The sequence below is a fragment of the Pantherophis guttatus genome, chromosome 2 (genome assembly GCF_059756535.1).
Source record: "Pantherophis guttatus breed Tessera chromosome 2, ASM5975653v1, whole genome shotgun sequence".
Lineage (NCBI taxonomy): Eukaryota > Metazoa > Chordata > Lepidosauria > Squamata > Colubridae > Pantherophis > Pantherophis guttatus.
Window position 1 is genome coordinate 258,134,936 of NC_142064.1, and position 21,147 is coordinate 258,156,082.

The window sequence follows — 21,147 nt, forward strand, 5'->3', positions numbered from 1 at the left end:
ATTGTGAGTAATATATGTATGTACACTTAATAACACTCTACTTTCAGCATTCCAGATGGTTGCAAAGATCTGGTTCTTCCTATAAGGTTTGAGCTTGGATGAGGGATTCAGCTGAGAGGATGTTTGGTCTGACACCTTGGAGGAATGCTATGTTTTCATTTGTGTTTTATCTATGATATGCTTTATGGATGGATGTGAGCTACCTAATGACATTGTACAAATAGGCTATTATTTTGCAGTAATTCGATGATGTTCCACCTCACCCTGCTCTTCTTCTTGACTGTTCATAAAATCAACCAGAGCCCAAGAGTGTTACCCAATATCACACTGGGTTACAACATCTACGATAACTTCCTCAATGCCAGGATCACCTATGAGGTCATGATGGACTTGCTGTCTACAGGTCAGGAGAATGTCCCAAACTACAGATGTGGAAGACAAAAGAACCTGCTGGGAGTTCTTGAAGAGATGGATACTGAATTCTTTGATCACATTTCTACTTTCTTGGGCATCTACAAAATTCCACAGGTATGAAGCTAAAATGAACTTAATTCCATGTTGTATAATCTTCAAATTAGCCCAGACTGCAGACCTCATATTATCTCCAAAAGGTAATTAGATATTAAAATACCTGAAATAAATTTGTTTCCCCCAAAAAATGCATAGATATGACTTTAGTCTCCCTGCCACAACATGGCTTTGAAACAATATCTTTAGTTTGTGACTTCTCAGTTTCTGCCACTAAAGAGCCTTTCTTCAAAGAATTAAAAAAGCATGTAAATGAACTCAGGTCCCATGGTAGAATGTCTACTAATGTCGGGGAAACGATAGAGAAATATTTTGGCACACACATATTTCGAGAATGGGAATAGTAAAATGTGGCCTGTTGCAAGATTTTTTTGCTGAAATACCCACAATAGCTGTTTTGGAAAATAAAAGTGTGAGTTTTTCAAAAGTGATAATAAAATGAGTTGGAGATGATAGTTGTTGGGTATTTTAAAAATGGGCATGACAAAGAAAGACAAATGAGGATCAAGGATGTATAAGTGATGAATGAGACAAATACCAACCCATTACTTCTATTAGTCTGGCCAAACAATTCTCTTGGCAAAAGAGAATGGATGTGGATGTAAGCACGATGATACTGTCAGTCTATGCCCAGAGCATGATTGTTATTTGGATGACCCAATTTCAAGTGATTCCCTCTGCTTGAATGGATCAGTACTGAAAAGCCACATTTTGGTACCAGGTCAATCAACAGCATCTGCTCTTCTAGTAGCAAAATCCTCCCCATAATTACTAAAGGTCCATAGAAAAACCAATAGATGTTTCTTCTATTTACATGGGAGCATACCAGCAAAATCAATCTGTTTCATCTAGAAAAGGTACATTTTTGTACCTTTTTGAAGGACATTGGAAGGGACATAGCTTTAGTCCTTATCCCCTGGGTTAAATAGACTGCATATCCTTTATATGAATTCAATCAGGAGGCTGTGAGTTCGATCGTAGGTAATGGCAAAATGATTCCCAAAATGTTCTTTAATCTATCCTTGGAATAATTACATTCTCTTTCAACTTCCTCTTTGAAATCCTACCTTGGCATTGCTGCTGCTAGTGTAAAAGAAAAAAAACAGTTCTGATACTCTGTAATGAGAGGAAGGAAATATTCAACTGGGTTCTTAAGAGGAAATTTATAAATTGTTGCCCTTGGAATCTGCAAAAGCTACATGTCATAAGATAGAAGGAGTAGTTCAGAGATGGATAAAAGATTCTCACAGATCGAGATGGAGGCAATGGAAATACAAGGAGTCACAGGGGACTATAAAGCTAAAGATCAGCGTATAACTCTTTCAGCCTACAAACATATTCTAGAAAAACAACAGCAGAGACCCAAGCCACCACATAAGAAGGGAGTCAAGGGTAAAACACAAAAATTCGAAGCCATGGGAGGAGCCAAGCTGAACATAACAAGGGGTTAAAATACCCCCTTAAGAGGAAGCAGGTTCTACAAAATCAGAAAAAAATTTAGACTAATATTTCTCTTGAATACGGATCAAAAAATTTTTGCAAAAGTATTAGCCAACAGATTTGCAAGTTATTTAAGAGGTGATTCATTATGACTAAGCAGGACTTATAGAAGGCAGATATATGAAAGATAATGTGAGGCAAATTATAGATTTATTGGACTATTTTGAGAGGAATAAACAGATCACTGCAGTGCTGGTGTTTTTGGATGAGGAGAAGGCCTGTGATCGAGTGAATTGAAACTTTCTATTACAAACTTTGTGAAAGATGGACTATGAGTGCGTTGAAGGGAATAGCTATAAGGCAAGAGGAATACAGAACAAGGGCACTTGCAGACGATCTGGTTGTTACCCTAACATGGTTGATGGAATTAACAATTTAAATGAAAGACATTACAGAAGAAAAATCAAAGACGACCGTTGTGGTTGGATTTTGGTCATATCATATGGAATATAAATATAAAGTCACTCGGGGGGGGGGTTTATATATGGAAGTATTCTTCAATGATGGGGGCAGATGGTAATTAAAGACATTAAATATACTGTTGGAAGAAGGGATTAATCTGAAGTGATTGTTTGGATGTTACTATTATCATATATACCTGCAAGAAAGTGAAGGTTTTTTGGATAAAAATTTGGTGGGTTATATAAAATGTTTTGAGGAAAAAACTCCAATTTTCTCCTCAATTGTTTTTATTGGGTATAGTTAAGGTTTTTTTATTGGATGAAATAAATTTGATATTGTATAAGGTGATAGTATATAATAGCCAGGTTATTGATTAGTTAATACTGGGAAAGGGATGTTATGTTTACTATCGAAGAATGGACTCTGAAGACGGCCAGTTTTTTGGCGAAGATGTCAGCATATCTAAAAGACCGGATCCAAGAGATTTATGTACGGGAGTGGAGAAATGGAAGTACCAGATAATTTTTAGCTGAATGTTGTGTAGAAATGCATAGTATATATGGGGTAGAATAGTTGTATGTTAGGAAGAAATGTATAGTACACAGGGGGTAGAGTAGATGGGCGGTAAAGTATTATATAATGTGATTTGGATTTGGATTTCACCCTGGGGAAGTTATGGGAGTAGGGGAGGGTAAGGGAGGGTTAGGGAGGGAAAGGCGGGGGAAGGGGGTAAAATCTGTATCTGTAAAACTCTTTCAATAAAAAAAAAAGATTCTCATGACTGAGAAAAGCTTGTACTTTATGTACGTACATAATGACATCATACTGTGTAACAGAATGTCCTTGCATGGTCAGTAACTAACTTGTTGCTGACAATGTACATAAAAAAGGTGAGTACGCCTGTGCAACTGCATCCCATCTATAGGAGTCTCCATGTTGTTGAGTTAAAACACCATGTCCAAAGTCCTTTCTATATTGTAAAAGTCCCAAAGCCAAGTACTTTTTAAGGTCTGCCTTCAACTGCTCAAATGCCTGTTGATGTATAGAGCCCTAAGCAAAAGGATCAGTCATTGTACTTTCATAGGGTAGCTGGAGTTTCGCACTAGAGTGTCTGATTTAACAGTCACTTAGAATCTGAATGTGGTTCTCTCTGTGTGTATCCCTTTTAAATCATAAGCTTTCTCTATTCTAATATATTAAGATTCTCTTATCTGACCTGAACCACTTGCAGCCCTAAGCAAAAGGATCAGTCATTGTACTTTCATAGGGTAGCTGGAGTGTCTGATTTAACAGTCACTCCTAATCTGAATGTAACTTTTTCTGTGTGTATCCATGTTAAATCAGGAGAGTTCTCTATTCTAATATATTAAGATGCTCTTATCTGACCTGAACCACTTGCAGAACCTGATGATCTACTATGTAGCTGATCCACAGAGTGTGTAGTGCTCACTCAATTGAGCCTCAGTTGTTGACAGCAATAGTGCCTCACTGCATCCATTTCATCACCCAGACATAGCTGTATGGATAGGGTTTGGCCAGAAATGTAAGCAGCCTGGGGATCACCCATGTTGATCACCCATAGATTAAGTCAGAGTTCCCTCGCCTCAGAGGAAACAAAGAGGAGCAGAGTAATAATAATAATAATAATAATAATAATAATAATAATAATAATAATAATAATAATAATAATAATAATAATAATAATAATAATAATAATAATAATAATAATAATAATAATAATAATAATAATAATAATAATATTTTATTTCTATACCGTCCTTCTCCTGAAGGACTCAGGGTGGTGTACAGCCTATTAAAAGAGTAGAAAACATTAAGGGACCGAGCTAAAATTATACAGATACTTTTTTCTATAAAATTCTCTCAACATTGGAGAAAGGCCCTTATACAGTATTTAAACATCTATCTTTTAGGATTAGGATTAGGAGCCGCAGTGTTGCAGTGGTTGGAGTGCAGTACTACAGGCTACTTCTGCTGGCTGCTGGCTGCCTGCAATTTGGCAGTTTGAATCTCACCAGGCTCAAGGTTGACTCAGCCTTCCATCCTTCCAAGCTGGGTAAAATTAGGAGCCAGATTGTTGGGGGCAAAATGCTGACTCTGTAAAACCACTTAAAGAGGGCTGTAAAGCACTATAAAGTGGTATATTAGTCTAAATGTTATTACTATTAAAAGTGACACTAACTGCCAATATATTCTCTTTCATCTTAGATCAGCTTTGGTATTTTCAGCCACATACCTGAGCCAAAGCATCATTTTCCTTTTTTCTACCAGATGACCCCAAAACAAGAACCTCCTAACTCAGCAATTGTCCAGCTGCTCCTGCATTTCCAATGGACATGGATCAGCCTCCTTTCTCAGGACAACGAAAGAGGAGAAAACCTTAAAAAAAGTTTGGAAACTCTAGCTGTAAAAAATGGGATTTGCATTGTCCTCTCAGAGGTCATCCCAGCAACAAATGTGGATATCCGTACCGGAAACATGTTTGAGGAAGAAAAAAGGAAAATAGTAGACCTTCTTATCAACACTGAAGTAAAAATTGTAGTTTTTCAACTGGATTTTCAGGCCACAGCAATGCTATTATCAGTAATAGATGTTAGCGAAAGGAAGAATACATTCATTGCAGAAAAAGTGTGGATTGCAACAACTTTGTCATATTTATGTGTAAAACTGTTTTCCAAATATCTGGATCTCCAACATAAACATGTTTTGTTTTCCTTCCTCACCCAGACAAACAGGGGACAATATTATAATTTTAGTTCATATTCCTCTACCGAGAAACAGTTTGTAAATGAAGCGTTTCAGTGTTCCTTTTCAAGGTCTGTGTTGTCTAAGAAAGTTTGGGAAAGATGCACAGAAAAAGAGAGCAGCCTATTACCACCCCATGATGTGCTTGCAGGAAGGGTGACTGAGGATGGCTCCGGTATTTCCAAAGCAATCCAAGCTATGGCCTCAGTCCTCAATGTTGTCTCTTCCTCCCAACTGAGTAAGAGGCGAATGCAGGTTGGAGACCATCGGTCACTCCAATGTATACAGCCATGGCAGGTAAGACTTCTTCTTTGAGATTTCACTGATACTCCCAGTGGTGGGATCCTACCGGCTTAACAACCAGTTTGGTGATTGTGAGCTTCGCTACACATGCTTGCGCAATTGAATGAAAAATCACTTCCGCATTGGTGCTAGGGAATTAAAACAGCTGAGGCGTAGCAATCCGTTCTGCCACGCTAATCAGCTGTGAAGATATAGGTACATAAAGCTCCGGGGTGGTCGGGCGGGCCCAGCTGATCATCAGTGAGAACAGGTTCGCTCCCAGCTGATCATCTGAGCCACCAGTTCCGCCGAACCAGTCCAAACCGATAGAATCGCACCCCTGGGTTCTCCCCTTTCATTGTGTGAAATTGGATGCAGAGAAAGGTGAAACACTCCAAACAGCAATTGTCCAGTTTATATTATTTGAGAGTGACAGAGACATTATGGGAATAACTCTTCCAAACTGAAACTACCTGGACTGGTTTGTGACAGAGACACCTCAATAGTGACAAAGCAATTTTTCTCATTTGCAAACTAAATGAGCTTCAAGATACCCTAGCAATCCTCCAATCAGGTTCTTATGGGTAGCTAAAATGCAAATATGTCAATATTCAATCACCCAATCAGAGTAGAGCTGGAAGGGATCTTGGAGGTATTCTGGTCCAACCCTCTGCTCAAGCAGGAGACTCTATACCATTTCAGACAGGTGGCTACCCAGTCTCTTCTTACAAACCTCCAGTGATGAAGCCCCCACAATTTCTGAAGGCAATCTGTTCCACTGGTTAATTGTCCTCACTCTATGGTAATCTTTGTATTTATTTTGTGTTGTCAAATGTTGGCATGTTTGGTGTTGGGGGGGGCAGTGTAGGATTTCCATATCTAGAGGGGATTTCTTTAGTTATGATTATGTTTTCTGTGTTTGGCAATTTCTTAGTGGGAGAGACACTAAGCTGGTTTCAGTTGTTGTGCCAAAAATGTGATTCTTCTTTGCAGCTTCATTGGTTTCTGAGAAACTTTCAGCTTCACAACACTTCCAGAGATGGGATTTATTTGGATGAAAATGGCATTCCGACTGCTGACTTTGACATCGTGAACTGGAAACCATCTTCCAAAAATTCTGTTCCTTGGGTGAAAGTTGGGAGTGTAGAAAGAGAAGCCTCCTCTGAAGTCAAGGTCTCCATCAATCAGAGTGCCATCCTGTGGCCAATATCATTTGGTCAGGTAGGTAAAACTGCTTGGTTTGAAATCTTCTATTTTTCTCCCCACATTTTCTGCTCCAAAATAATTCTTGTTGATGATAGTCTACATACCCTCCAAATAAGGAAAGCTAAAGCCGTATAATTCATAGTATATTATGTATCTTTAGAGGTTTTTTAGTAGTTACCCACAAATTGAAAACTGCTACATCACCGGTTGTGTTGGGGCCCTTACAATCTACAGTTTCCTCCCTCCACACCCACAAAAAAAGAAGAAAGTAGATATAGCATTTAACACATGCAGTAAGGACCTTTTGCAATGGAACCGTTTTCCTTCAGAATGTAGAAAACTGTATCATCGTTAACTCACTATGCAGCCCTGCTTGCAACAATAATGGGAGAAGGGAGGGAAGGCATTGGAATTTAAGGGGAGGCTTGAGAGGGAATTTTGGAATGCAAGAATGCAGCCTGGAAATGTGAGAAAAACCCCCCAAGGTCATTGACTGGAAATGTCTGAAGTAAACAGGCTGTGTCCAAAATAAAGCAAGTACAATTGAGTAGTGGAAAATGGGAGGCCCAGGGGCAGGGTGAAAAAAGGTTTTCCTATACTGTTTGTGCGCAAAAACATCTGAACTGGCTTTTCTACTTCCGTTCCCATATGGCTTTTCAGTAAAGTTATACTCCTGGGGGAAAAATGTCCCATGAGTTTGTTTGGCTGTTTAATGCAATGGGATAATTGACACAATGTTTCTGAATTGATAGTAAAGATTTACAGAGAAAGAGAATCAACTTTCATTTACCATTTCTGTGGAGAGTCTTATTCCATAAAGGTCACTATTAGATGATACCTCCAACAGAGAGAAAGGATAGAAGATGGGGGTATCCATCTATAATTGCTATGCCACTATTCCATGGCTGAGTTTGTTGTTTTCCAGAAACCAGTTCATTGAAATAAACCCATATAATTCAAATACTGCTCTGACTGATCTTTATTGTTATAATTAGATAGTGCCTTCTTCTAGATGTACAGAAAGTTGTTACCTGGGACATGCCAAGGTTATGATTGAGGGAACACCAGTTTGTTGCTATGACTGTTCTCTGTGTATGGAAGGAACATTCTCTGAGAAAGAAGGTAGGTGGCTTTGGAAAAGAAGAGACATATTCACGATGCAGTCAAAAGTCACTCTTGCATTTCTATCAGTGTTTGGTAAAGATGTTTTTTCCCTACTATTTATCAACCTAATTAGTAGCATAGTATGCTGATGATTCCACAAAGTAAGAAAAATGGAATTTCTGAAAGTTCCACAAACTTTTTAAGGATTGGTTACTATCACCCAATTTTGCATGAAGATTTGGCTATTAAATAAATAATGAAAAACCGCTGAAATCTCTCAGATAATTATCTTCTTACCTGGTATCAGGAAAGAAGAAGTCTTCTGGTCAGCAGAAATGTTGAATTATTTCTTTTATTTATTTATTAAATTTTTATTTATTAAATTTATATCCCGCCCTTCTCCCCGAAGGGACTCAGGGCGGTGAACAGCCGAGAATTAAAATAACCTACAATATAAAAGTTAAAATAATTAAAAATAAATTAAATTAAATGGCTGCCCCAATTTAAAACCCCTAGCAATACAATTAAAAAACTAACCCATAAAGCCTATTCAGGCCAGGCCGGCTTGCTGAAATAAAAATGTCTTCAGGGCCTTATGGAAAGTGCGGAGATCCGGAATCAGTCGTATTCTTGAACATGATTTGGCCTGATTGTGGTGTAGGCCGCCCTGGAGATGTACTGAGCTCCAGCATGGGTTGTTTTCTAGCCCCAGGTCAGCCTTGGGGTCTTAAGAGCCACACTCCATAATGAACATGAAGTGGAGATAAAAATTGGTTCTAATTAATACCATTTCAATCAATGTACAATAACCTCTCTTTGTTGGAACAATCAAGTGAGCAAACATGATATAAGAGCCCAGAGTGCATCCTTTGCCGTTATGAAATATGCAATGTAACAAGACAACAATTGCATTCCAACAACAATTTAGTTAATTAAAGCCAAAATTCTAAATTTGTATCCATCCGATGTAACTCATTTTCCATAGCACTTCCTCACTATCTCTCATAGATCATATAGAATAGAATAGAATAGAATAGAATAGAATAGAATAGAATAGAATAGAATAGAATAGAATAGAATAGAATAGAATAGAATAGAATAGAATAGAATAGAATAGAATAGGATGGGACGGGACGGGACGGGACGGGACGGGACGGGACGGGACGGGACGGGACGGAACAGAACAGAACAGAATAGAATAGAAACTTTATTTGGCCGAGTGTGATTCTGTCTCTGGACCAGAAGCAACACAGTAATAATAATAGAATATAATATAGTATCAATAAATGAGTAGTAGAGAAGATGAAAACGATTAATGAAGGATTTATCCATTAATATATTTTCTCACATTTCCTACTTAGGTTTGACTAAGTATGATGGATAAGTATTTTCCAATATGTTCTCCACTTCTGTCAATATCTTCTCTCACCCCATCATTTATAAAAACATTTTTATGTAGTGTAGTAGTAATTGATTTCATTTGTATTTCCTATAATTCTATAGCTGCAGAAACAGACACGTTTTTCTGTTTTTCAGATGCAGCCCATTGTGAAAAGTGCCCAGATGATCAGCATTCCAATGAGAAGAGAGATCAATGTATCCCCAAGGTTATAACTTTCCTGTCCTATAAAGAAAATTTGGGTCTCATCCTGATTCTTTTTGCCTTTGCCTTATCCATAACTACTGCCTTTGTTCTGGGAATCTTCATTAAGTACCGAGAAACTCCCATAGTCAAAGCCAATAACCGGGACCTCACCTACATACTCTTGATCGCCCTCCTGCTTTCCTTCTTGACCTCCCTTCTATTTATGGGTCAACCTAAGAAAGTTACCTGTCTTCTTCGACAAACCACCTTCAGTATTATTTTTTCAGTTGCTGTTTCTTCATTGCTGGCCAAGACTGTCATGGTGGTGGTGGCATTTCTGGCCACAAAGCCAGGCAGCATGATGAGGAAATGGCTGGGAAAGAGTTTGGCTGTCTCTATTGTCCTGTCCTGTTCTGGGGTTCAGGTGGGCATCTGCCTTGTATGGCTAGGAATTTCTCCTGCATTCCCAGATTTTGACCTGCATTCCCAACCAGGACAGATCATCCTGCAGTGTAATGAAGGCTCAGTTACCATGTTCTACACTGCCCTTGGCTACATGGCGTTTCTGGCTACCATCTGCTTCATGGTGGCTTTTCTAGCCAGAAAACTCCCAGGGACCTTCAATGAAGCCAAGTGGATCACCTTCAGCATGCTGGTTTTCTGCAGTGTTTGGATCTCCTTTGTCCCCACTTACCTGAGCACCAAAGGGAAATACATGGTGGCTGTGCAGATCTTCTCCATCCTGGCCTCCAGCCTTGGTTTACTGGGCTGCATCTTTGTCCCCAAATGCTACATCATTATTCTGAGACCTGATATGAACACTAAGGAGCATCTAATGATGAAAAGCTATGCGGGCTCCTGATTTTAGAAGCTATTTTTGTATAGGTTGCAGGTATAAAATATTATGTCTTGTAAGTAATCTCCTTTTTGTGTGCTTTAAACAAGCTTTGTCCATCAATGTGAGTGCTGAGTTATAATGGCTATGATCACCATTTGTGAGCTTCCCTGCTAGCTTCTTATAACCCAAATCAATAAACTGACAGGTTATTCCCCATTACTTTTCTACCCAAGGAACTTCCCCACTGACTTTGTTTGTGGGAACTTGGAAGCCCCTGTCATGTGATTTCTTTTCTTAATGATCCATAATCCTATTTTAATAAGAGCTTGCTCTTCCTTTGCACTTTAATTATGTGAAACTATCGGCATCACTTGTTGGGTTGTGGGCAAAACCAATCAGTTACTGAAGACAAAGAAAAGCACAGAGGATCTGAAGAATCTGCCACCAATTTCTGACTGGATGTTAGTGGTGCCATCATGTCCACGTGAAGACTTTTTCTTGCTGTTATGATGCCTACCTTGGCAGAGATGACAATGACTATTTGATAACATGGGACTCAGCGTTTCAGAGTTTCCAGTCATCTGAGAATTGGCAGTGAGTGGATATAGGAGGTGACCAGACTGAGCCCAAGGGAGGGGTCAAACATGTCATATGTTATGAGTCCCTGTATTCTCGCAAGAGATCTAAGTCCAGCCCACCTTGAATACTTACTTAATTCCCACCCATTTCCTTTGACCATTGGAACCTTAGATATTTGTGGAGAGCTTAACCTTGCAATAAGTCTTTATATTCATTTGAATTGCTTGAATCTCCTGATTTCCCTGGTGCTTGACAGTAGCAGAGGTAGTCGATTGATTGATTGATTGATTGATTGATTGATTGATTGATTGATTGATTGATTGATTGATTGATATGGTAAAGGAACACCTTAGATTTGGGTGCTGCTACAAACCACCTCACGTGGAATATAGTCCATCCTGTTTCCCTCATGTGGTAATAATAAATAACACAAAAAATTGTGTGTTCATGCATTCTATTTTTTGCAGTCTGGTTTTGTCATTTTTGATCAGTTTTTAACTAGTAAGTAGGAATAATATGAATCTTCCTCATTCTGGCCTCATGTGGGTGAGGATTTCTTCTTTTTCCTAAATTCAAGAGAAAAAGCCACTCAATGGCTTCCAATATTATTGACCATGGCATTCTTTTAGGCTAGCTGTCAATTTAGAACTGGGCAGCATAGTGTTACGCTTGTTTGTTAATTTTTCCATGGCTGGTTCCAATCATTATTAATAGGGGTTGAAAGGCCCAGCCCATGGATTTTTCTTTGTGGGTCATCACAAGGCTTGTTACACTCTCCACTCCTTTGTATCATCTACAAAAAACTGTTGGGTGAGATCATCAAACACTATGGGATGAAATATGGGTGGCCTATAAATGTAATGAATAAAAATCAAATAAACAACCTACATTTAGGAGGAAGATTCCCATGCATACCAAGACAGAGTAAGGAGGCATAATCTCCCTACTGGATAGTTAAAATCCACAGCTCCCACGCATATGAAGATGAGCTGGTCGGCACGCCAGAACCTGAAAGACCAACAGACAACAGCTTGCGTGCCCAGAGAGACGGCTTTGCATGCCACTTCTGGCATGCGTGCCATAGGTTCGCCATCATGGCTCTATACCAACCCAAAGAGGAGAGTATTCAGAATTTTTTTCCAAAAAAAACCCCACAGTTGCTGTTAGCAGTACAACACCATAGTGGTGCGGTGATTAGAATGCAGTATTGCGGGCTAACTCTGCTGACTGCCAGCAGTTCGATCCTGACCAGCTCAAGGTTGATTCAGCCTTCCATCCTTCCGAAGTCGGTAAAATGAGGACCCAGATTGTGAGGGGCAATATGCTGACTCTGTAAACTGCTTAGAGAGGGCTGTAAAGCACTGTGAAGCTGTATGTAAGTCTACGTTCTATTGCTATATCATGTTCTGGAATAGCTGACCTTCACTGAGATTCACATCAGACAGAATAAGAATAAATTATGATATACCCACTAGCTAGTTAAAAAGTATACTATTGTTTCACCACAGGACAATCTTTAACATTTCATGAATATTGTTCTAGGGTAAAAGGCAAACTTTTCTGAATTGTTCCCCTTCTGACACTAAAATTAGGATGATGCCTCTGAGTCATGTCAAATTGTTTTCTCCAACTGCACACTTCTGTTGCAACAGTCATTCCCAATTCCCCATCTAATTATTAAAATCATGGTTATTTGTTCTATTTTTTAAAAAAACATATTTATGAGATTTTCACCATCTTTAATTTTAAAGCAATTAGGCAGGGACTGTGCTAGACTGAAATTGCAAGTGTCTCTTCCAGATGTATAGCAAACTCCAACATCTTCACTGCCGATGAGCTATTTTGTGACCTCTGGGATCAACCGTACTTCACAGAGAGAAATATAGGAAGGATCTCAATCGATATTTGCAAAATGCTGCTGCTGCAAATGCAGCTCTTTCTGATGCTGATTCTGTCCCAATTTCCCTGTGCCACGATGCGCTTGAAATGTCCACTAAAGGTGATAACAGAAGAATTGAAAGGGTTTAATTACTACAAGCCAGGAGACTACCTGATTGCTGGAATAACATCTAAAATATTTTCTCAACGTTATCCCTATGTTTTCTCTGAGGCTCAAACCCACAGATTGAGAAGGTATTTGTGGACAAGTACAGGATTCTAGTGACAGGTTTTATCCACTTTGATGTTTTTTCCTTTTCCTAATTCCTCACCATGAGGCAGACATGTGGCCTAGTGGTGAAGACACTTGCCTCCCTGTCGGAAGGTTGAGAGTTCAATCCTAGGTAGTGACAGATGTTTCTCTACTAGGGCACAGAGAAAAAATATCTGCTGCAAACTCCACATGACATCAGGAAGGGCCAGTAAATGCTCAGCAATGTTCAGTCACCCTGACTCTACCTTGAATTAAGGGATTGCTGGGTTATAAAAAGGGAGTTAATGTTTTCTCTTTTCCCAATTTCTCGCTTGAGAAAGGCATTATTGCTTCTCTCAATTTGCTTTAAGGAAAGTGCTCCTGAGGTACATGACGGTTTGTGAAAAGCTGAGCATGCAAAGCTCCTTGTAAGCTCTTCTGCCTCAACAGTATAGACAGCTTTAGCAATATTCCTCCAAGATAAATTTCCTGAGTAGGTTCTGCCTGTTCTCAAACGATTGGTGGGAAAGCAGGAAATATGTATGTTTTCACTCTTTATATATAAATGGTAGTTATATAGTGCGCAATGTTATAATCAAGCTACTCAAAACTTTTGAGCAGAAGGCAATCTTTTGAGGTTCCTCAACATTGTGTCATCTCCTTCCCTCTGTTGCACTCTATCTTTTTTTCCACCCTTTCCAATATTTCTTTCCAACCAATGCCTTTACCTATTTTGTAAGATGTTGTGGCTTCAGTTTTACCTTTGCTTCAAATAAAGGAATATATTGTAAAAGAATTCAAGAAGGACAGAAACCTTATGTGATAAGTTAATGTTTCAGCTGTAGACGATCACATTAAAGATTTTTGAATATAGGGCAGTAACTCCAAAGCCATTAATATTTTGTAAATGGATTTTACAGGAGCTAGAAAATACCACTTGCTCAAGACTGAATCCAGTACTTGAATCTGGCCATTAATTGTCTCCTAGGTGATCCAGTAGGAAGAAATCATAAAATATTGTGAGTAATATATGTATATACACTTAATAACACTCTACTTTCAGCATTCCAGATGGTTGCAAAGATCTGGTTCTTCCTATAAGGTTTGAGCTTGGATTAGGGATTCAGCTGAGAGGATGTTTGGTCTGACACCTTGGAGGAATGCTATGTTTTCATTTGTGTTTTATCTATGATATGCTTTATGGATGGATGTGAGCTATCTAATGACATTGTACAAATAGGCTATTATTTTGCAGTAATTCGATGATGTTCCACCTCACCCTGCTCTTCTTCTTGACTGTTCATAAAATCAACCAGAGCCCAAGAGTGTTACCCAATATCACACTGGGTTACAACATCTACGATAACTTCCTCAATGCCAGGATCACCTATGAGGTCATGATGGACTTGCTGTCTACAGGTCAGGAGAATGTCCCAAACTATAGATGTGGAAGACAAAAGAACCTGCTGGCAGTTCTTGAAGAGATGGATACTGAATTCTTTGATCACATTTCTACTTTCCTGGGCATCTACAAAATTCCACAGGTATGAAACTAAAATGTACTTAATTCCATGTTGTATGATCTTCAAATTAGCCCAGACTGAAGACCTCATATTATCTCCAAAAGGTAATTAGATATTAAAATACCTGAAATAATTTTGTTTCCCAAAAAAAATGCATATATATGATTTTAGTCTCCCTGCCATAACATGGCTTGGAAACAATGTCTTTAGTTTGTGACTTCTCCAATTCTGCCACTAAAGAGCCTTTCATCAAAGAAATAAAAAAGCATGTAAATGAACTCGGGTCCCATGGTAGAATGTCTACTAACATCAGGGAAAGGATGGAGAAATATTGTGGCACACAAATGCTTGTACAAAGTGAATAGTAAAAATGTGACCTGTTGCAAGATTTTTTTGTTGAAAAACCCACAATAGCTGTTTTGGTAATTGAAAGTGTGATATTTTTCAAAAGTGATAATAAAATGAGTTTGAAGACGGTAGTCATTGGGTATTTTAAAAATGGGTATGACAAAGAAAGACAAGGGAGAATCAAGAATGTATAAGTGTTGAATGAGTGAGTTATAAATTGAAAAGTTAATGACCGGTATGAAAAAGATGGGCTTGGTCATAAAAACATAGAATGAAAAAGTTAAAAGGGTCTGTAAAGATCTCCTAGCCCCGTGATGGCGAACCTATGGCACACGTACCAAAGGTGGCATGCGGAGCCATATCTGTGGGCACGTGAGCATTGCCCTAGCTCAGTTCCAGCGCACATGCACGTGCCGGCCAGCTAATTTTCTGGCCTTCTTGGCCCACTGGAAGTTGGGAAACAGGCCATTTCCAGCCTCTGGAGGGCCTCCGGGGGGCTGGGAAAGGCCTTTTTCGCCCTCCCCAGGCTCCAAGAAAGCCTCTGGTGCCTGGGGAGGGCAAAAAAACAGGCCTATTGGGCCCACCGTGCCATCGCGTGCCAAAAGCGGGGGGAGTGTGGGGGGTGGGACGCATTGAATTATCGGTGTGGGCACGCATGCACACTTCCCCCCCACAGTCCCCCCCCCCGCATTTGGCATGCAATGGCAAAAAGGTTAGCCATCACTGTCCTAGCCAATCCTGTTGTGGCCCCACCCTCTGAGCCTGTCCCATCGGAGGAAGAAAGCTCCGAGCATGAGGAAGAGGAGTCAGCCAGGCCTCCCTCTCCAGGACCCTCCCCTCTGGCATTGTCTCAAGTGCCGGCCGAGGGAGAGGAGACAGCTGATTCGAATCAGAGTGATGAAGAAACATCATTCCTGGACGCACGCCTCCGAAGGCGTGATAAACGTTTGCAGCAGCTTAGGAGGCGTGCTAGGGATTAGAACTGAGTCACTGGACCACACCCCAGAGACTATATAATAGAGGGTAGTGGTAAAGGATCCTTGTAACGAACAAAGCAAACCTTAGATAGTCACTAAAGCCTCGTCCGGAACTGCTGAGAGAAAGATTTAAAGTGTCGGACATTTGGACTCTTGAGTATTTATCTTTCTGTTTTACTTTGAAAATAAAGTCACTTGGCAGACGGTGTGTCTATCGCTGCCAAGTGGAAGATAAGACCTGGGTGCGTTCCAAAGTGTTTCCTTAACCCTTGACTGGCTGTGTTTGTGTGTGTGTGGGTACGGGGACAGATCAAATCCCTCAGACCTGACCAGCGATCCTCAGACCACTGCAGACAAATACCAATCAATTACTTCTATTAGTCTAGCAAAGCAGTTCTCTTGGCAAAAGAGAATGGATATGGATGTAAGCACGATGGTATTGTCAGTCTATGCCCAGAGCATGATTGTTATTTGGATGACCCAATTTCAAGTGATTCCCTCTGCTTGAATGGATCAGTACTGAAAAGCCCAATTTTGGTACCAGGTCAATCAACAGCATCTGCTCTTCTAGTAGCAAAATCCTCCCCATAATTACTAAAGGTCCATAGAAAAACCAATAGATGCTTCTTCTATTTACATGGGAGCATACCAGCAAAATCAATCTGTTTCATCTAGAAAAGGTACATTTTTGTACCTTTTTGAAGGGCATTGGAAGGAACATAGCTTTAGTCCTCTTCCCTTGAAGTAGGTTAAATAGACTGCATATCCTTTATATGAATTGAATCAGGAGGCTGTGAGTTCAATCCTAGGTAGCGGCAGATATTTCTCTCTCTGGGCACAATGAGTAATTATCTGCTGCGAACTCTGCATTGGCAACAGGAAGGGCATCCGGCCTGTAAACACTCAGGTCCATTCAGTTGGCCTGACGCCACCCCAATGTAAGGAATTACAGGATCATTAAAAGAAAAAAAATATCCTTTATATGAATTCCGTGACCTGTCCAACTCTGCTTGAACTTCTGAGCTAGTGGTTATTGGGGATTCCCAAAATGTTCTTTAATCTATCCTTGGAATAATTATATTCTCTTTCAACTTCCTCCTTCAAATCCTACCTTAGCATTGTTGCTGTTAGTGTAAAAGACAAAACAGTCCCGAGGCTCTATAATGGAAGGAAGAAAAAGAGCCTTGGTAGTACAGTGGTCTAGGGCACCCTGTTATTAAGCTGGTTATTAAGACCAGCTGCCTGCAATTACTGCAGGTTCGAATTTCCCCAAGGCTCAAGGTTGACTCAGCCTTCCATCCTTTCTAAGGTAGGTAAATTGAGGACCCAGTTGTGGGGGCAATAAGCTGACTTTGTATACATATACAAAAGGATGAAGGCTATTGCTGAGCACATTGTAAACTGCCCTGAGTCTCCAGAGAAGGCCGGCATATAAATCAAAAATTAAAAAAAAAAATTCAACTGAGTTTTTAGGAGGAAATTTATAAATTCTTACCCTAGGATTCTGCAGATGCTGCATGTCATAAGATAGGAGTAGTACAGAGATGGATAAAAGATTCTCAAGCTTGTACTTTATGTATGTATATAATGACATCATACCAGTGGTGTGATTCAAGTAATTGAACAACCGGTTCTCTGCCCTAATGATTTCTTCCAACAACCAGTTTACCAAACTGCTCAGAAAGTTAACAACCGGTTCTCCCAAAGTGGTGCGAACTGGCTGAATCCCACCACTGCATCATACTGTGTAACAGAATGTACTTTGCATGGTCAGTAACTAACTTGTTGCTGAAATGCACATAAGCAAGGAGAGTAAGCCTCTGCAACTGCATCCCATCTATAGGAGTCCCCATATTGTTGTGTTAAAACACCAAGTCCAAGGTCCTTTCTATATTGTAGAAGTCTCAAAGCCAAGTATTTTATAAGGTCTGCCTTCAATTGCTCAAATGCCTGTTGATGTATAGAGCCCTAAGCAAAAGGATCAGTCATTGTATTTTCATAGAGTAGCTGGAATTTCGCACTAGAATGTCTGATTTAACAGTCACTCCTAATCTGAATGTAGCTTTTTCTGTTTGTATCCATGTTAAATCAGGAGAGTTCTCTATTCTAATATATTAAGATGCTCTTATCTGACCTGAACCACTTGCAGAACCTGATGATCTACTATGTAGCTGACCCATAGAGTATGTAGTGCTCGTGTGAGCCTCAGTTCTTGATTGTGAGCAATAGTGCCTCACTGCATCCATTTCATCACCCAGACATAGCTGTATGGGTAGGGTTTGGCCAGAAATGTATGCAGCCTGGTGATCACCCATGTTGATCACGCATAGATTAAGTCAGAGCTCCCTCACCTCAAAGGCAGCAAAGAGGAGCTGAGTAGAAAACATTAAAGGACCAAGCTAAAATTATGCAGATACTTTTTTTTCTATAAAATTATCTCAGCATTGGAGAAAGGCCCTTACATTTAAGAATCCATCTTTTAGGATTAGGATTAGGAGCTGCAGTGGTGCAGTGGTTAGAGTGTAGTACTGCAGGCTACTTCTGCTGATTAGTGGCTGCCTGCAATTTGGCAGTTTGAATCTCACCAGGCTCAAGGTTGACTCAGGCTTCCATCCTTCCAAGGTGGGTAAAATGAGGACCCAGATTGTTGGGGGCAATAGGCTGACACTGTAAACTGCTTAGAGAGGGCTGTAAAGCACTGTAAAGCACTATATAAGTCTAAGTGCTATTGATATTACTATTAAAAGTGACATTCACTGCTAATATATTCTCTTTCCTCTTAGATCAGCTTTGGTGTTTTCAGCCACATACCTGAGCCAAAGCATCATTTTCCTTTTTTCTACCAGATGACCCCAAAACAAGAACCTCCTAACTCAGCAATTGTCAAGCTGCTCCTTCATTTCCGATGGACATGGATCAGCCTCCTTTCTCAGGACAACGAAAGAGGAGAAAACCTTAAAAAAAGTTTGGAAACTCTAACTGTAAAAAATGGGATTTGCATTGTCCTCTCAGAGGTCATCCCAGCAACGAATGTGGATATACGTACCGGAGATATGTTTGAGCAAGAAAAAAGGAAAATAGTAAACCTTCTAATCAACACTGAAGTAAAAATTGTAGTTTTTCAACTGGATTTTCAGGCCACAGTAATGCTATTATCAGTAATAAATGTTAGTGAAATGGAGAACACATTAATTGCAGAAAAAGTGTGGATTGCAACAACTTTGTCATATTTAAGTGTAAAAATGTTTACCAAAAAACTTGATCTCCAGTGTAAACATGTTTTGTTTTCCTTCCTCACTCAGACAAAGAGGGGACAACATTATAATTTTAATTCATATTCCACTACTGAGAAACAGTTTGTAAAGGAAGCATTCCAGTGTTCCTTTTCAAGGTCTGTGTTGTCTAAGAAAGTTTGGGAAAGATGCACAGAAAAAGAGAGCAGCCTATTACCACCCCATGATGTGCTTGCAGGAAGGGTGACTGAGGATGGCTCCGGTATTTCCAAAGCAATCCAAGCTATGGCCTCAGTCCTCAATGTTGTCTCTTCCTCCCAACTGAGTAAGAGGCGAATGCAGGTTGGAGACCATCGGTCACTCCAATGTATACAGCCATGGCAGGTAAGACTTCTTCTTTGAGATTTCACTGATACTCCCAGTGGTGGGATCCTACCGGCTTAACAACCAGTTTGGTGATTGTGAGCTTCGCTACACATGCGTGCACAATTGAATGAAAAATCACTTCCGCATTGGTGCTAGGGAATTAAAACAGCTGAGGCGTGACAATCCGTTCTGCCGCGCTAATCAGCTGCGAAGATATAGATAAGTAAAGCTCAGACGGGTGGCCCCAACTGATCGTTGGAGAGAACCGGTTCGCTCCCAGCTGATCGTTGGAGCTACCAGTTCAGCTGAACTGGTCTGAATCAGTAGAATCCCACCCCTGGGTGCTCCCCTTTCACTGTATAAAATTGGACGCAGAGAAGGGTGAGACACTCCAAACAACAATTGTCCAGTTTATAGTATTTGAGAATGACAGAGACATTATGGGAATAACTCTTCCAAACTGAAACTACCTGGACTGGTTTAGGATGCTGTAGTGACAGAGACACCTCAATAGTGACAAAGCAATTTTTCTCATTTGCAAACTAAATGAGCTTCAAGATACTCTAGCAATCCTCCAATCAGGTTCTTATGGGTAGCTAAAATGCAAATATGTCAATATTCAATCACCCAATCAGAATAGAACTGGAAGGGATCTTGGAGGTCTTCTGGTCCAACCCTCTGCTCAAGCAGGAGACTCTATACCATTTCAGACAAGTGGCTGTCCAGTCTCTTCTTACAAACCTCCAGTGATGAAGCCCCCACGATTTCTGAAGGCAAGCCATTCCACTGGTTAATTGTCCCCACTGTTAGGAAATTCCTCCTTAGTTCCAGGTTGTTCCATCCATTGATTCTTGTCCTGCCCTCTTGTGCTTTGGAAAATAAGTTGACCTCCTTATTCAGTTTACTTATAATTTGTTAAGAACAGTTTATTACATGTTGCTAGAAGAATTTTCAGCTAAGCTGGATCGCCAAATGAAGGACATAGGACAATTGCTCAAAGTAGAAGTGAATTATTTCAAAAAGCCATATATCATAAGAGACATTCAGTGGTTTGAAAGTGGCCACCCCTTGATATATAGAGGCAGCAGTACTGATAGGGAAGTAGGCCCCTTATGTGTTATTTTTGTGGATGTGCCAGCTGATGTGTTTGCTCCAAGAAACATCTGGAAATCCAAGGAAGACATACAGATTTCTCACCCACAGTGTATGGTAATCCTCTTGTTCATTTTGTGTTGTCAATTGTTGGCATGTTTGGTGTTGGGGGAGCAGTGAAGGATTTCCATACCTAGATGGGATTTCTTTAGTTATGATTATGTTGTTGGTGTTTGGCAATTTCTTAGTGGGAGAGACACTAAGCTGGTTTCAGTTGATGTGCCAATAATGTGATTTTCTTTGCAGCTTCATTGGTTTCTGAGAAACTTTCAGCTTCACAACACTTCCAGAGATGGGATTTATTTGGATGAAAATGGAATTCCGACTGCTGACTTTGACATAGCGAACTGGAAACCATCTTCCAAAAATTCTGTTCCTTGGGTGAAAGTTGGGAGTGTAAAAAGAGAAGGCTCCTCTGAAGTCAAGCTCTCCATCAATCAGAGTGCCATCCTGTGGCCAATATCATTTGGTCAGGTAGGTGAAGCTGCTTGGTTTGAGATCTCCTATTTTTTCCCCACATTTTCTGCTCCAAAATAATTCTTATTGATGATAGTCCACATACCCTCCAAATAAGGAAGCCTAAAGCCCCTATAATTCATAGTATATTATGTATCTTTAGAGGTTTTTCAG

General features: G+C 40.0%; 1 protein-coding gene across 1 annotated transcript; it reads left to right on the forward strand.

The window, feature by feature from the left end:
- Positions 1–249: 249 nt before the first annotated feature.
- On the forward strand, positions 250–10,859 carry LOC117667897 (vomeronasal type-2 receptor 26-like). The gene is made up of 5 exons (XM_087885208.1): positions 250–528; positions 4,720–4,977; positions 6,469–6,696; positions 7,677–7,803; positions 9,289–10,859. The coding sequence occupies exons 1-5, from the start codon at positions 250–252 to the stop codon at positions 10,230–10,232; spliced, it is 1,836 nt and encodes a 611-aa protein (XP_087741334.1). The 3' UTR covers positions 10,233–10,859.
- The last annotated feature ends 10,288 nt before the right edge of the window (positions 10,860–21,147 follow it).